Consider the following 17200-nt stretch of genomic DNA (forward strand, 5'->3'; position numbering starts at 1 on the left):
GGCAGGAGCAGGGACCGAGCAACGGGAGCTCACCACGTCACGGGGATTCAAACTGCCGACCTTCTGATCGGCAAGCCCTAGGCTCTGTGGTTTAACCCACAGCGCCACCCATGTCCCTCCTGTGCATAAAGGTACCAACCACTTTTTTGCATCTCCAGCAAATGTCAGAGCTTTTCTTGTGCATCTTGGCCAGTTTGGCCTGGGTGAGATACTACTGGTACAGCGTTTTCATTAGGTTTTCTCTCAAATTATAACATGCGGGTGAACCTTATGTCTTCTCTCCACGCTGCATACAGTTCCATGAGGAGGCTTCTCTGCCCCCCAGACGGTCGTCCTTCTCACATCTTTCCAGGGTGCCGCCCTGAGGCAACCACCTCGACTCGCTTTTCCCCGATAGCTCATAAATACAGGCTTGTTTGAGCACTTACGTCCGGTTACGTGAAATACAACCGTTTATGAGAAATGCAAAACCGATAAGCAAAGGTATCATTTTGCAGAGCTTGGCCTTGCCAAAAAGTCCGCTGAGTAAACAGGATTGCATCGTATGGAGTAGTATCAAGGGCAGGCTATAAAACCACCTGAGGAGGGAGGTGGCGAGAAACATTGATGTGAAGTCTCTGCCTGGAGGCTGCTGTCAACTTCAGAGACACGGAAGCTTGAAGACTGGAGAGGTCCGATTAGCCAGCAGGTCTGTTTATTGCACTGTTTCATGTCCTATTGTGGATGGAAGTGTGGTCTGAGTTTTCCCCGGCAGCCTCATCTTGCGGCTTTGCTTGATATCCCGAGTCTGCCTTGGCTTTTGTAAGTTCCCTTGTATGTGTGCGCGATAACTGCAAATGTGCATTTTGCAGCGATGCCTCTGGTTGTCTTGAGTTATCCTCTGCCTCAAAGCAAAAAGGTTTCACAGACAGAGGAGTTCTGGGTCTGGGATCAAGGTAAAGAGGAAGGAGCAAGATATTTGTTTGTTTGTTTGTTTATTTATTGTGTGCTTACTTGCTTACACTCTGCACCTTCAAAAAGTTCCTGTTTTGTTTTTTTAACCCCCCCCCCAAAAAAATCATTTAATTTTAAAAATAATTTATATACCTCCTTAAGTACCACAGTTTCTAAGCAGCATACAAAACACAGATACGGCAATAAGAAATAGCACCATATAAACGGAAAACCTCAAGAATATTAAAACTTTGCAGAATAGAAAAGCAGGATAAAAGCACAGTGGAATTTAGAGCATTTATAAACTCCCATTAATGGGTTATATTTGCTGAGACTGGTATTTTTTATTTTATTTTTTAAAAAGCAGATTTGGGATTTATGCTGGGAAGCAGTAGTTTTTATACTTTTTTGTCTGTCCCCCCAAAAACCAGTGATTCTCACACTTCCTCCTCACTCCCATAGACTACTTGAAAATTGCTGATGGTCGAAAACCTAGAGAAGATGATGTACCGGTGGTATATTACCCCGGTCAAATTGGCGAAAATGTACAAAACAGGAAACAAAGTTTGTTGGAAATGTAAAAATAAAGATGGGGGCCTTTATCATATGTGGTGGGTATGTGAGAAAATGAAAAGATTTTGGAACCTGATATATGATGAACTAAGGAAACTTTTTAGATACACCTTCCAAAAAAACCCGGAGGCATTCCTATTAGGGATAATAGGGGATGAAATAAAAAAAGAAGACCATAAGTTATTTCAATATGCAATGGTGGCAGCTAGGGTCCTTGTAGCACAAAAATGGAAGTCATCAGAGATTCCAATAGTTATGGAATGGCAGGCAAATCTTTTTGAATATGCTGAATTCGCAATAATGACAAATAAAATTCGACACCAAAAAGGGTCAAAGTTTACAGAAGAATGGAGTAAATTTATGACATATATAGAATTGAATTGTAGAAGTTTAAGAACTACAGTAGGATTAGGATAATTCTTGTGACGTGTATAGAAAAGCAGAAGAAACTGTAAGAGGAGATGTACATTAAGAAAACCGCAACTGGGAGGGAAGGAAGCCGAGGCGTGATTTAGCGCAATGTGGCGCTGTGGGTTAAACGACAGAGCCTAGGACTTGCCGATCAGAAGGTCAGCGGTTCGAATCCCTGTGATGGGGTGAGCTCCCGTTGTTCAGTCCCTGCTCCTGCCAACCTAGCTGTTCGAAAGCATGTCAAAGTGCAAGTAGATAAATAGGTACTGCTCTGGCGGGAAGGTAAACGGCGTTTCCGTGCGCTGCTCTGGTTCGCCAGAAGTGGCTTAGTCATGCTGGCCACATGACCTGGAAGCTGTACACCGGCTCCCTCGGCCAATAAAGCGAGATGAGCGCCGCAACCCCAGAGTCGGCCACAACTTCCCTCAGCGCTGGAGAGGCAGAGAAAGAGGAGGTGGGGCTACCTTTGAAGGTGACCCAGAAACTACAACTAATCCAGAATGCGGCAGCTAGACTGGTGACTGGGAGCGGCCGCCAAGACCACATAACACATGTCCTGAAAGACCTACATTGGCTCCCAGTACATTTCCGAACACAATTCAAAGTGTTGGTGCTGACCTTTAAAGCCCTAAATGGCCTCGGCCCAGTATACTTGAAGGAGCGTCTCCACCCCCATCATTCAGCCCAGACACTGAGGCCCAGCTCCGAGGGCCTTCTGGCGGTTCCCTCAATGAGAGAAGCCAAGTTACAGGGAACCAGGCAGAGGGCCTTCTCGGTGGTGGCACCCACCCTGTGGAACGCCCTCCCACCAGATGTCAAAGAGAAAAACAACTACCAGACTTTTAGAAGACACCCGAAAGCAGCCCTGTTTAGGAAAGCTTTTTAATATTTAATAGACCATTGTATTTTAATATTTTGTTGGAAGCCACCCAGAGTGGCTGGGGAAACCCAGCCAGATGGTCGGGGTATAAATAATATATTATTATTATTATCCATTGCCTTCAGATTAAACGTTTTGCCTTGCAGGATTCATGCCACACCACAGTCAAGGGAAGGACTGACCTCTGAGTGAACGTTTTATTCTTGCCAAAGTCACCCCTCTGCACTGCCGAAGCCACCCATTTTTGCACCGTTGTGCCGGCAACACCAAACCCATGGCAAAGTTGTGCCTGCATGAAAAGTACAAGGAGAACATGCCTCTACGAATCCTTTCACAAACACGGAAGAAAGGTAGATCTCCGCGACTGAAACATAAGGGAGCTTTTGGCTCTTTAAATGCATGAGATGGAGGTCAAGTAGGGGGCCTTTACATTAAATCGCACCTGCTCCCCATGAAAAACATGATTTCAGTGTAATCCTATGTCAAAACAAGCATTTCTTAACATAAGATTGCAGCTTGCTATATGTTAGAGCACCTAGGTAAATCTAATAATCGGTTGCCAGTCCAGTTCTTGGTGAATTTAAGGTGCTTTGCTGGTGGTGTTTAAAGCTCTAAATGGCGCCAGGCAGCCATTTAAATTTCATTGCATTGAAATCCCATACTTTTGTAAGCTCGAGGTGGCTTACGTTGCTCATATTTAATACTGTATACTGTGTATAGTTTTACTGTGTATACTGTGTTAGTTTTATGAGCCCGGCTCCAGCCGGGGACGGCGGGGTACAAATAAATTTTATTATTATTATTATTATTATTATTATTATTATTATTATTATTTCCCACAACACCTCTGTGAGGTAAGTTAGGCTGGCCTCCTGACCAGAAGCCGGTGGAAAGCGAGTTTTGTGAGTCCCTCTCTGGTTAAGTTTATGCTTCTACTGGCACCATCCAACAAACCTCCACATGTGGTAGGAGTGCCCCAAAATCCAACTATTCTGGACAACAGCCACACGAGAAATATCTAAAATAACTAAGCAAGTATTAGACATTACCCCAGAATTGGCCCTACTAAACATCTTCCCAGACAACAATGCCCATTTACACCACAAAGAACTCATAACCCGCCTACTTTCAGCAGCCAGAAAGACCATAACCAGACACTGGAGAGACCTGTCAGGAGTAAGCATGGACCAATGGTACCAAATAGTATGGGAAACAGCCCTAATAGAAAAATTAACCAATAAACTGAAACTGACACGGGGACAAACAGAAGACGCCTTTACCCCGGTATGGCTCCCCTTTATCACATACACAGCCCAACAAGACAATGACAATAATCCACCAACAGCATACAAATCAATATGGCTAACCTGATCCAAAACACCCACCCACCCCACTCACACACGAAAACAAAGATCACCACAGCCAATCACAAACAAACAACCACACCCTAGGCCAACCCCAACCTCTCTCACCACCAAAGGAACACAAGTGAACAGCACAAGCAACGCTGACACCAAACCCTACATACGTTAAGCATAATAGAAATATCGCCACCCGACCCCCCCATCTCCCCCTTCCACCCCTTTTTTTCCCTCCCCCTAATGTCTCAACAAATGAAACGGATTTGTAAAAATGTTACATGGAAAAAATACGAGAGACATTACACATACTTCTGTAAAACAAGAAAATCTTTAATCCAAAAAAAAAAAAAAAAAATCCAACCATCCTTCTTTCCTTATTTTTCCTCTTCTCCGCAGTGAAGGTGACTCTGGATCCCAGCACAGCTCATGCAAACCTCATCCTCTCCCAAGACCTGAAGAGCGTAAGATGGGGATGCAGGACGCAGGACCTGCCTGACAACCCTTCGCGATTCGACTGGGAGCCCTTTGTGCTGGGCCAAGAGAGGCTCGCTTCGGGAAGACACTGGTGGGAGGTGGAAGTAGAAGAGGCGACGCCACAGGCCCTGCGGACTTCGCGAGAATCATCCGTCAGGAGGAAAGGAGAGTCTCGTCCAATTGAAAGGCAATGGGAGTTGAAAGAAAACATGGAGATCTGGGCAGTGGGAGCTGCCAGAGAGTCCGTCGTGAGGAAAGGAAAGGTCAGTTTCAATCCCAACGGGGGAATCTGGGCTCTGGGCAAGGCCCTGCCAGACACACTGAGGACACCATTGTCTCCTTATCGGCTCACGGCGTTTACATCCTCCGAGAGGACCCTCTTGAGCTTGAGATACGAGCCCAGGAAGATCCGGGTGTACCTGGATTACGAAGGAGGTCGCGTGGATTTCTTTGACGCCGCTACGGATGACTTGATATTCAGTTTCCCTGCAGCCTCGTTCTCTGGGGAGAGGATCTGTCCCTTTTTCGGGGTGTATTGGGGAGTCAGGCTGAGCTGCTGAAATCTCAAATTCCCCAGCAAAACCCAATGGCTGAGTGGCAAATTCTGAACTGCGAATGCTCTGTGACCAGCCGCACATCAGGCATAAAAGGGAAATGGATTTTTGACCGATGCAGATGTCAAGAGCAAGACAGCTTTCCTCCATCACTCCTCTTCCTTGCTTTGCTTAAAACCTAGTTCTGGTGGACTCAAAACCTTTTATGATTTTATTGTCTGGTTTTATAGATCGCTGTAAACCACTGACATTTTTTTTATGATACAGCAGTATAGAAGATGAAGAAGAGTTTAGATTTGATATCCCGCCTTTAATTCCCCTTCAGGAGTCTCAAAGCGGCTCACATTCTCCTTTCCCTTCCTCCCCCACAACAAACACTCTGTGAGGTGAGTGGGGCTGAGAGACTTCAGAGAAGTGGGACTGGCCCAAGGTCACCCAGCAGCTGCATGTGGAGGAGCGGAGACGCGAACCCGGTTCACCAGATTACGAGTCCACCGCTCTTAACCACTACACCACACTGGGTCTCTTATATAAATATTTATATAAATAGCTAAATAACTAAAAGTTTGCTCACCAATTTGTGACATTTTGGTTGGCCAAAATGTTAAACTAATTACAGGTAGGTTGGTCTGCCTAGTCGAAACAAAATAAAAAAAAAATTAAACAAAGACAGCTGTAAGGAGACAGTTACCATATTATGGTGAAGGAAAAATCTGAACACATTTCTTTCAAGTACAGCCATACCTTGGTTTTCAAACAGCTTAATTCTCAAATGTTTTGGCTCCAAAACGCCACAAACCCAGAAGTGAGTGTTCCAGTTTTTGAACATTCTTTTCGAAGCCGAACGTCCAACGGGGCTTCCGATTGGCTGCAGGAGTTTCCTGCAGCCAATCAGAAGCCACGCTTTGCTTTCTGAACATTTTGGAAGTTGAATGGACTTCTGGAACGGATTCCATTTGACTTCCAAGGTACAACTGTACTGCATTCATTGTATTACACTGGGTGCTCGTGTAATCTCACTGTATGCAAGTTGTACAAGTGACAATAAAATATTTCAATTTCAATTCTTTTAAGGCACCAAGGGACCAGACTGCTGTCACCAAGAAGCTCAAATACATAAGGCCAAGGCGGCATTTGTACTTTTCACACACACTGCAAGATCATGGGAGCTGTAGTTTACGCTCAGAGAGATACAAAGCTCAGCATCCTTAAAACTAGAGTTCCCAGCATTTTGGGGGAGGGTCCTTTAAGCATATGGTGTGTGTACACTGCCAGAGGGTTGTGCCACACTTTGAAAGAGCTCAATGCTTTTGCTTCAGAAGTTCACTGGCAGAATTATTGCATTTCTATACATTCTATTAAATGCTTATTTACTGAAGTCACCTGAAATGATAACCTGACAGGAGGTAAGAGAAGAGAAAGCCACAACTTTTTGCTCCTGCTCTCTTTGAACAGCTTCCATCCCAGCTGGTCATTAAAAGAAATTGTAACTAAAAACTGGTCTGAGTTTGCTTACTTCCTCCTCCCAATCCATTTTCCTTTTGTGTTGTCTTTTTAAGAACTGGGACTGTTTCATTTTTGTTGATCTGGGAACAGCAGGGTAAAAACACTAAATTAAGTTCAATGAAACATGGGCTCTAGATAAATTTCATTGAACATAATGAAATCGTGCATGCATTCACACCTTAGCCAAGGAGAAAACCTGGAATTCAAACCAGGAACAATCTAACTTTAATCCAAGTTTGCATTTGTCTTTGGCTGGCATCTGTTTGCCTCCCAGAATGGAGTGGTAATTGTATGTCAATAGGAATCCAATGACAAGCAATGACAAACCTAGACAACATCTTAAAAAGCAGAGACATCACCTTGCCAACAAAGGTCCATATAGTTAAAGCTATGGTTTTCCCAGTTGTGATGTATGGAAGTGAGAGCTGGACCATCAAGAAGGCTGATCGCCGAAGAATGGATGCTTTTGAATTATGGTGCTGGAGGACACTCTTGAGAGTCCCATGGACTGCAAGAAGATCAAACCTCTCCATTCTGAAGGAAATCAGCCCTGAGTGCTCACTGGAAGGACAGATCGTGAAGCTGAGGCTCCAATAGTTTGGCCACCTCATGAGAAGAGAAGACTCCCTGGAAAAGACCCCGATGTTGGGAAAGATGGAGGGCACAAGGAGAAGGGGACGACAGAGGACGAGATGGTTGGACAGTGTTCTCAAAGCTACCAGCATGAGTTTGACCAAACTGCGGAAGGCAGTGGAAGACAGGAGTGCCTGGCGTGCTCTGGTCCATGGGGTCACGAAGAGTCGGACACGACTAAATGACTAAAGAACAACAAGGAATCCCCAAGAAAATGGCAAGGCAGACAAGGTCAAGCAACACATTTTATTTTCTGTTTTTCCTTCTATAGACATACAAAATAAGACATGGCTGAACTTCAGTCAAACTTGACACTTTTGATCGCAATGTCTCCCTCCACTGAGAATATTTTTGCAGAATTCGCCCCGAGCCGATTAGGGAACTTGACTTCCTGGTCTCCATTGATCTTCACAGTCACTGCCTCGTAATCAAAGGACAAACAGATCTGGGAAGAAGAAGAGTCAAGGAGTTAGGGTCATGGGTTGATCCTTGGAAAGAGGCAATTAGAGGCTTCCAAGAGATTTATGGCCCAAACAGGAGTGGATTAATGGAGGGAGGGAGGGAGGGAAATAAACAAACAAACTACTATCACCCTTGCAATTGCACCGCCTGACCAATTTTGTTTGGGGGGTTCTGTTAGGGCAGTTCAACCTGAAACCATGACCCTCATCGTTTGGCTGCAGAAGTTAAGGTTGGGGAGAGAAATTCAGAGTTGTAGCCAAAGCTAGTTCTACTTAGGGTAGGCCCCCTGAATTAACAGGCATGGAAAAATAAAGCTCATTCATTTCAGTGGGTCTACTGTAAACAGGACATGGATGCAACCCTCTTTTTTAACATTTTAATGGGGAAAAAACCAGCTAATTGATGCTTTTCACACCAAAACACATCTATCCTTTCTCTCCCTCTAGCAGTGCAGCAATAAAATTGCTAGAATATTTGAAAAGCTAAGCAGGGTCTGGTCTGGTTTCAAATTGGATGGGGAACCATGTGTTGAGATGCCTGCATTGCGGGGGGTGTCTGGAGGCGGTTGGAGGATGGATGGCGGCTAACAGATTGAGGTTGAATCCTGACAAGACAGAAGTACTGTTTTGGAGGACCAGAGGTGGGCAGGTGTGGAGGACACCCTGGTCCTGAATGGGGTAACGGTGTCCCTGAAGGACCAGGTGCACAGCCTGGGAGTCATTCTGGACTCCCAGCTGTCCATGGAGGTGCAAGTCAATTCTGTGTCCAGGGCAGCTGTTTACCAGCTCCATCTGGTACGCAGGCTGAAACCCTACCTGCCCACAGACCGTCTCACCAGAGTGGTGCATGCTCTGGTTATCTCTCACTTGGACTACTGCAATGCGCTCTATGTGGGGCTACCTTTGAAGGTGACCCGCAAACTACAACTACAACTAATCCAGAATGTGGCAGCTAGACTGGTGACTGGGAGCGGCCGCCAAGACCACATAACACATGTCCTGAAAGACCTACACTGGCTCCAAGTACATTTCCGAACACAATTCAAAGTGTCGGCGCTGACCTTTAAAGCCCTAAATGGCCTCGGCCCAGTATACCTGAAGGAGCATCTCCACCCCCATCATTCTGCCCGGACACTAAGGTCCAGCTCCGAGGGTCTTCTGGTGGTTCCCAGAGTTACAGGGAACCAGGCAGAGGGTCTTCTCGGTAGTTGCACCCACCCTGTGGAACGCCCTCCCACCAGATGTCAAAGAACAACACTATCTAACTTTTAGAAGACATGTGAAGACAGCCCTGTTTAGGGAAGTTTTTAATGACTGGTGTTTTAATGTATTTTTAATCTTTTGTTGGAAGCCGCCCAGTGTAGCTGGGGAAGCCCAGCCAGATGGGCGGGGTATAAATAATAAATTATTATAAGAAATTATGTGCCGAAATTGAGAGATTCACCACAAATGATCATACTTCACTTCAGAACACCCTCAGAAAGGCAGAAGTAGCAGAAGAGAATTAATTCATTACATTCCTATCTGGTTAGCAGCCCCTCTGAGGATGCTATAGCCCAGGGGATAGAGCAATCATATCACATGCAGAAGACCTGGGTTCAATTTTTGAGCATCTTCAGGTAGCCTCTCCCTGAAACCCAGGTGTTATGTATTGAAGTTCTCACCCTGGCCACCAGGGGGTATTGTGTATATAGTTTTCACTCAGGTCCACCGGGAAACCCTGGGTTGTTGTTGTTACAATGTTGACAGTCAGCTGCCTATAAAAGCAGGCCGGCTGAGCTGTTTGCAGTTCAGTTCAGTTCCAGTTTACTTATAAAGAACTACCTGGAGAAATCTCTGTCATCTGCTATGTCCACTCACTACTTAATACCAGGAGAGTCAATGCCAGGTAGCGAAGGCAGTGCTGAGAGAGATGGAACAAGGATCCAACTTATTTTGAAGTTCCCAGTGCCCAAGGCACCCCCCAATCTAGGAATGACCACTGCCTCTCCTTGGAAGTTCTGGCGGTGCTGAGGCTATTCCTGCTCACCTTGGTGTCTTCTCCCTGCTGGAAGGGGAACAGCGGCTCCCGCAGCTCCGAGTCCCACTGCCCATTCGTCTTTGAGTTGCACACAATGGTGTTGACGTCTCCGTGACTATCAAAGCGAGGATTGAAGTGGAGGATCGTGTCTGAATCATCGTGGCACAAGTTGAGGGCAAAGCTGGAAAGAGGGGAGGACCACATGAGACAAGCACTCAGATTTAGCAGGAGCTGGTGGAGACAAAGACTAACGGTTCTATTGTTATGGGGACATTGGAAGTAGAATACTGTTGCCGATTGACCCAGCCTGGGTTTGTGACTTGGCAAAAGCCTTTGTCTTTGCAAAGTCCTGTTTGGCAGTGGTGTAGCGTGGGGGCAGTTACCCGGGGCACAAATTTCAACCCCCGGTGCTGCTTCAATACAGTTGTGTGCTTCCATCGCTGGGCTCCACTGAAAACAGCTTCTCCATGTGACCTCTCCAGACAAAGTAATAACTCTTCTCATCCCTGCAGCTGCCATCTCCCATGTGATGCGGATGCCGTTAAGCAGTTGAATGTGCATGCGTACTACATCCGTTTACCTCCCTCTCACCCCCTCCATGTGGCCCCGGGCACTGCCAACCCACGCTAAGCCACTGCTGAAGGTATTTGACTGCATCTTTCAAGTCCTTTAACAGACTGGTGATGGTGATCATGGAACCTTTTAACTTGCTTGTACTAAGAGGAGTCAGATAATGATTAATGAGAAGATATGTAACCTCCCCAAAACATCTATGCTCTGCCTCCACAGTCAGAACAAACGCTCAATAAAGAGCATAGAATCATAGAATCATAGAGTTGGAAGAGACCACAAGGGCCATCGAGTCCAACCCCCTGCCAAGCAGGAAACACCATCAGAGCACTCCTGACATATGGTTGTCAAGTCTCTGCTTAAAGACCTCCAAAGAAGGAGACTCCACCACACTCCTTGGCAGCAAATTCCACTGTCAAACAGCTCTTACTGTCAGGACGTTCTTTCTAATGTTTAGGTGGAATCTTTTTTCTTGTAGTTTGGAACCATTGCTCCATGTCCGCTTCTCTGGAGCAGCAGAAAACAACCTTTCTCCCTCCTCTATGTGACATCCTTTTATATATTTGAACATGGCTATCATATCACCCCTTAACCTCCTCTTCTCCAGGCTAAACATGCCCAGCTCCCTTAGCCGTTCCTCATAAGGCATCGTTTCCAGGCCTTTGACCATTTTGGTTGCCCTCCTCTGGACACGTTCCAGTTTGTCAGTGTCCTTCTTGAACTGTGGTGCCCAGAACTGGACACAGTACTCCATACAAAGCAGGCATTGTATAAGCTCCACGTAAGCTTTGAAAAGCAGGATGGGCAGTTCATCTGGAGGAGCCCATAAAAGCACACAAAATAGCATCTATTCTTAAGGAAAGTTAAGCTAAGCATCCTTTATCAGTGATCAGCATCAGTGGCTGGTTAGATTACTAATTAAAAATATATGGTTGTACTGCATCTTTTACCTTATCATTCCAATAACGTATTGGTTGCTGCAACCGCATGGCTCTCATAAACTATGATTGAGTTCCTATACCAATAATTTAGGCACTTTCACCACTTTGTAACCAAGGTAGGTTTTACTGCCTGTGCAACTTTTCTGAAGCACATGAATTTGGCCTTTGGAGAGTTTGTAAGTAAACCATTTATAACATACCAAACATGTGGTCTTTTCTTATGCAGGGGGAAGAGAGACACTTTGGAAAGATTTTTTTTTAAGGGGACATTTTGGAGGGGCATATTTTAAATACAGCCTGTATTTCCACGCTCTGCTTTGCTGCATATTTTGTGACTTTAAATCTCTGCTGGAGTTCCTTCACCAAAGAGTACTTACCCCAAACTTAGAGCTTGGCATTCATGAATTCTCCTTTCTATTTTTTTCCCCCACCAACAAAAATAGACCAGCCCACCTTCAACAACACAAACCTTTTGGCCTCTGGTGGCACTTTCCCCTTCACTTTGATGCATTCACCAGGCTTGACTGACAAGTGAGAAAAAACCATTTGCTGGAGGAAAGGCAGAAACAAAGAGCATTAGAATCCACACAGGTAACATCTTATCACTGTCATTCCTATCTGGAAAGGGGAACCATTTCTTTTTTTTCAAAATAATATTTATTACTTTTAAAAGGAAAAAAGACAGAAGAGAAAAAACAAAAGAGAGAAAAAAAAGACAATACAATACAATGGAAAGGGGAACCATTTCCACTCCAGTTTCTCTTGGAAGAAACTCCCTGCAAATATTTGCAGTTCCCAGAAATGGCCCAGCTGCACCCTAATCAATGAAGTATTGTTTCCTTTTCCCCACCCCCCATTGGCTTGGCCTCTCTATTATTGAACACACAAACCCTTAAACATGCCCACAGTTCATTGGGTTCCAGAATTATCCACCTATTCCGAATGAAGGAGACATGTAACAAGCTTCTTTCTGTCAGTGAGTGGGGACAGTGGCCATTATTTCCATTGATGGAGGGGACATGTCCATATCATGTTCTGGTACATAGCTGCCAACTTTTCCCTTTTCATGATAGGAATCCTATTCGGAATAAGGGAATTTCCCTTTAAAAAAGGGAAACGTTGACAGCTATGTTCTGCTTCTGGTCTTTCAGATGTGGCGGCCATTTTGCATTATGCTATGCTGCACTGCTATGTGACGGGACGCGGGTGGCACTGTGGGTAAAACCTCAGTGCCTAGGACTTGCTGATCGTAAGGTTGGCGGTTCGAATCCCCGCGGCGGGGTGAGCTCCCGTCATTCGGTCCCAGCTCCTGCCCACCTAGCAGTTCGAAAGCACCCCTAAGTGCAAATAGATAAATAGGTACCGCTTTATAGAGGGAAGGTAAATGGCGTTTCCGTGTGCGGCACTGGTGCTGGCTCGCCAGTTGCAGCTTCATCACGCTGGCCACGTGACCTGGAAGTGTCTTCGGACGGCGCTGGCTCCCGGCCTCTTGAGCGAGATGAGCGCGCAACCCTAGATTCGGTCACGACTGGCCCGTACAGGCAGGGGTACCTTTACCTTTTTATGCTGCACTGCCACCGCCATCTTGTATTGCGCCACAATTCCACAGGCACCATTTTGCATTATCCCAACCCCACCACAACAGCCATGTTATGACTGGTGCCCACCCCCCAAAAAAGGTTAGGAACACCCCCACCCTTTCCCAGGAATCCTGGGAAAACTGTAATTTTGCAAGCATGGAAGGGGAAGGGAGAAGGAACCAGAGATCCAACTGGAGAAGTAGGTCACATCTGTATTATACATTTAAAACACTCATACCACTTTAAAACAGCTTTGTTCCCAAAGATTCCTGGGAACTGCAGAGGGTGCCAAGAGTTGTTAAAATCTTAAACCACAGTTCCCAATATTCTTTAGGGGAAACCAAGTATATGAGTGATTTAAATCTATGGTCTGGACATGATCACAGACAAAGTGTTACACAGCTGTTATTGCTGGTTTCCAGGTGAATGCTCCCATATGCAGAGCAGGGACACAGGGCAAGAAATTATAAGCCTTCCCCGTTTCCCAGCGATTCTAGGAATCCAGCTGAAAGAGGCATTTTCGGAACAGCTCGCCTGTTGCCTCCAGCTCCCATCAGACCCCAGCAAAATGGTCAATGGCCAGAGAGGATGGAGTGGGAGCCCCCAACAGCTGGAGGGCAGTATGCTGGTTGCAGGTGTAGTTCAGGTCAGACAAGGGAGTCACACAAAGAGTTCATTACTTCAGAACAAAATTATGATGTGGGGCGAGGCACTGTGATAGGAATTTTGAGGTCTTAGATATATGGTAATGTTCATAAGTGTACCAACCAAGCACGTACATAGATCAGCACAGGAGGACCGAACTGAAACCATTTTGATTCCCAAACTGAGCAAATTATTTCTCTGCAAGGTCAAAGTGGGAAACCTCCCCCTTGTCTCTTTCCTCACGGATCCTGCCTTGGGGGCACATTTAAGATATGAATAGGGTGTGAACCTGTGACCTGGCCCAGGAACTAAGTATTTATCATTACAAAAGGCTGGCCAGGCTCCCCAGGCAGTCCAATCAAATAGCCTGCCAGATGGAAGATAAACAACGACAGGAGAAAAACAACATTCAAATTTCTGTTTTAGACCGCCTTTTTTGTGATGTAGGTGTGATGTATCTGGAAGGTGGTCTTAGGTTACACCCCTTCTGTGATGTATGTATGATGTTTCTGGGGGTGGTCTTGATCTACAGGGTGGCAATTTCAAAAGTCTTTATAAGACCTTGCACGCCATTGTTCTGAGTTCCTCTTCATTTCCTGCGGGTGAGAGGAGCACCCTGTTGCAACAGATCAATGAAGATCAAGCTTACTAGCTGCTTTGCTTCTCAATATTCTCTGGTTGGCCTCTGTTATTTTCTCCTATCAATAGGGAACCTACGTAAGGACTCTATATGGGCTCTTGGATACCCCATAAGGGAAAAAGGGCAGATTTTTGTTTACAACAGCACAGAAAACCATTAGTGCTTTACAAATGTGTTTGTACAGGGGAGAAAATTCGGCTATTTCAATTCCGTTTCACAAGAAGCCAGCTGCAGTTAATGAGTAAATGAGCAAGACAAGTTGTTTGAGTTTCTCTGACCCAATCCAACAGGAATGTTCTTTTTTTGGTTAAGATAATCAAAGACGTCTTTTTTCAGGAATGTCCGTTATCATGAGGAGCTATAGCTAAGCGTTTGCCTTTCCGTTTTGCTCACAAGGCCTCTGCCCTCCTCAAGGCCAAACCAGACAATGGCTGGCATACTCCTACCCACAAGTCTCCCACAAAGTATCATGGCTTGCAGAGCAAGAGAGAACATTTACAACTCCTAATACGCCCAGTGGAATCATCAGAGAAAACTTTCGGGCAGAGATTCAGGGCCACACTCTGCGGAATATGCCGGAAGGCCCCAAACACAGCAGAGTTTGCTTTGCTACAGTTTGAAGTGAATTTAAGTAACAGGCATTATCTAAACAGGAAAACAATAAGAAAATGAAGCCCGGAGAGCTTTAAGCAATTTAATATCTAGCTGCACCGCCGAATAATTTCTAAAGGCATGCCTGGTCACATGCACAGCACAATAATTAAATTAGTTTATTACCAGCCGTTATATCAGCAAATAGCTACTCTGAAGGCATGAGTAACTGCCGTAGCCTTGACTCCTTCTGTTCATAATCAACTCATGGATAAACATAACTGTACAGTTGGAAGGGACCATGAATGTCATCTAGTCCAACCCCTGCAATGCAAGAATTTTTCATCCACCAATGACCCCGAGATTAAGTGTCTCATGCTCTACTGAGCAAAAACAGGAATGACCGTGAAAGATACATTTTGTTGCCCAAAGCAAATTACGCACAGCCGGCCACCTCTAACAATTTACAGGAACCTTTCCTTTTTCTAGCAGTAAGGAGATACGGGGAGTTAGATACCGCGAATTTGCTACCCTTTCACAACGCCCAGCATCAACTGCCTGAGGCTGGAATGTCACCCGGCCTAAACGGTAGAGCCAGGGCAGTTCTATGAGCTTGAAATACTAGGCAATACTAGCCTTCATTCAGAAGGGACTGCTGCAGCTTTGAACAGTTCATCCACCTTGACCCATACGACAAGGAGCTAGGAAGCTTCCACCACTGGCTGCAATTCTAACCCCACGTTTACACCCAGAAGTACAATAGGATTTGCAACCTCGTAGACCCAGACAGAATTGGATTGCTAGTTCCTTTTGCATTCTGTCCAGCAGCAGAGCTTTTGGGGAGAACGGTTTTAAGGAGGTTTTGCTAGAGCAACATTCAAGAATCCTTAGATACAGTATGGCCATGCCACAATGAGCTGCAGAAACCTATTATTGACTCAGAAGCGGCAACCTCTGTTCCCCGACTCATTAAGGCTGCAATCTCTCAGCTCCACTTAGAAATAAGCCTCCATCAATTCTACCGGGCTGACTTCCAAATATACTTAAGAAGATTAAACAGTAAGCTAAAATGCTTACCAGCTGACCCTATCTAACATTAAAGAACAAACTAAACTCCTCTCATACTCTCATAGCCCACTCCCTCCGGGCAACTTACAGTCTCCATTGGGAAGGTTTGATGACTCAGCTTCTGACAAACACCAAAGCAAGCAAGGCTTCCTTCTTCTGCCTGAGCTTTAAATAGTGGCCAAGAGGAGGTGTGGCCTTCTTCCTGCCAATCAGGAACAAGCCTGTAAGGATCAATCAATCAGTGAGGAAGAGACTGGCCAATGGATATTGGAGTCTCTCCAATCATTAACCAAATTGCTAAGTGACGTGACTTGTGTCTCTCTTGGTCCATTCGATGTCCTTTGCATTCCTGACTCCATGTGAGGAACCCATAATTTTAGTCAGGTCCCAGCATCATGAACATAGAGCAGTGATGGCCAGACTTGGCCCTCCAGATGTTTTGGGACTACAACTCCCATCATTCCTAGCTAACAGGACCAGTGGTCAGGGATGATGGGAACTGTAATCCCAAAACAGCTGGAGGGCCAAGTTTGGCCATCACTGACATAGAGCATGGGTAGACAAACTAAGGCCTGGGGTCCGGATCCGGCCCAATCGTCTTCTAAATCTGGCCCCCGGATGGTCCAGGAATCAGCATGTTTTTACATGAGCAGAATGTGTGCTTTTATTTAAAATGCATCTCCAGGTTATTTGTGGGGCATAGGAATCCGTTCTTTTTTTCTCTCCCAAAAATATAGTCCGGCCCCCCACAAAGTCTGAGGGACAGTGGACTGGCCCCCTGCTGAAAAAGTTTGCCAACCCCTGACATAGAGAAAGTGTTGAACTACAATTCCCATCATCTCTGGCTGTTGTCCATGCTGATGGAAGATCAGGGCATCACCACCCACAAAATGTCAGAGCAATGTTTTTGAGTCTGTCAGTGTTTTTGTGTCTGTCACAGAACAACCCCAGACATCTACTCAGATGTTAAGTCCCACTGAATCCAGGTAAATTACAGGTAAATAAGTATATAGGATTGCTCTGGGCAGCTGCTAATGGAATGATCTCTCAGAGCCTCAATTCTCTGTGTGATTTAACAGTCAATCCCTCAGGATATCTGCGAATCGTTGCTCCGAGGGGAATGGGGTCTCCATGCATCTCTCATTATGCTTAACGAACTACAGTTCTCAGGATCCTTTGGGGGAAGCCATGGAAGTTTAAAGAGCTATGATACTGCTTTAAATGTATAGTACATTGTTGTAGTGCTTGTTGGAATTTGGCAAATACCTTGCAGATATAACTTACATCTGTAGTGACCAAATGTATAGCCTGAAAGTAAGTGACCAAACTTTAGCAGTAGAGAATTCTTACGTTCTTACA

General features: G+C 45.4%; 2 protein-coding genes across 2 annotated transcripts; one reads left to right on the forward strand and one right to left on the reverse strand.

The window, feature by feature from the left end:
- The first annotated feature begins 280 nt into the window (after positions 1-280).
- LOC307209005 (E3 ubiquitin-protein ligase TRIM11-like) lies at positions 281-7073 on the forward strand. Its single transcript, XM_079964081.1, has 3 exons — positions 281-688; positions 2944-3147; positions 4555-7073. Exons 2-3 carry the CDS (start codon positions 3072-3074, stop codon positions 5190-5192), a joined length of 714 nt encoding a protein of 237 aa, XP_079820207.1. The 5' UTR covers positions 281-688; positions 2944-3071; the 3' UTR covers positions 5193-7073.
- Positions 7074-7552: 479 nt separating this feature from the next.
- On the reverse strand, positions 7553-16030 carry LOC307209058 (galectin-1-like). The gene is made up of 4 exons (XM_079964156.1): positions 15930-16030; positions 11787-11866; positions 9816-9987; positions 7553-7770 (listed from the first exon to the last, which is right to left on the reverse strand). Exons 1-4 carry the CDS (start codon positions 15936-15938, stop codon positions 7624-7626), a joined length of 408 nt encoding a protein of 135 aa, XP_079820282.1. The 5' UTR covers positions 15939-16030; the 3' UTR covers positions 7553-7623.
- Between the last annotated feature and the right edge of the window lie 1170 nt (positions 16031-17200).

Source organism: Podarcis cretensis (assembly GCF_951804945.1).
Source record: "Podarcis cretensis genome assembly, chromosome: 2".
Lineage (NCBI taxonomy): Eukaryota > Metazoa > Chordata > Lepidosauria > Squamata > Lacertidae > Podarcis > Podarcis cretensis.

Coding starts and splice junctions, on each gene's coding strand:
- LOC307209058 (XM_079964156.1), bottom strand. Junction 9,988..11,786: donor GTGCCACCAGAGGCCAAAAG/GTTTGTGTTGTT, acceptor CCCTCTTTCCAG/CTTTGCCCTCAACTTGTGCC. Junction 7,771..9,815: donor AGCAGGGAGAAGACACCAAG/GTGAGCAGGAAT, acceptor TCTTCTTCCCAG/ATCTGTTTGTCCTTTGATTA.
- LOC307209005 (XM_079964081.1), top strand. CDS start 3,072: ATGGCAAAGTTGTGCCTGCATGAAAAGTACAAGGAGAACATGCCTCTA. Junction 3,148..4,554: donor TTCACAAACACGGAAGAAAG/GTAGATCTCCGC, acceptor TCTTCTCCGCAG/TGAAGGTGACTCTGGATCCC.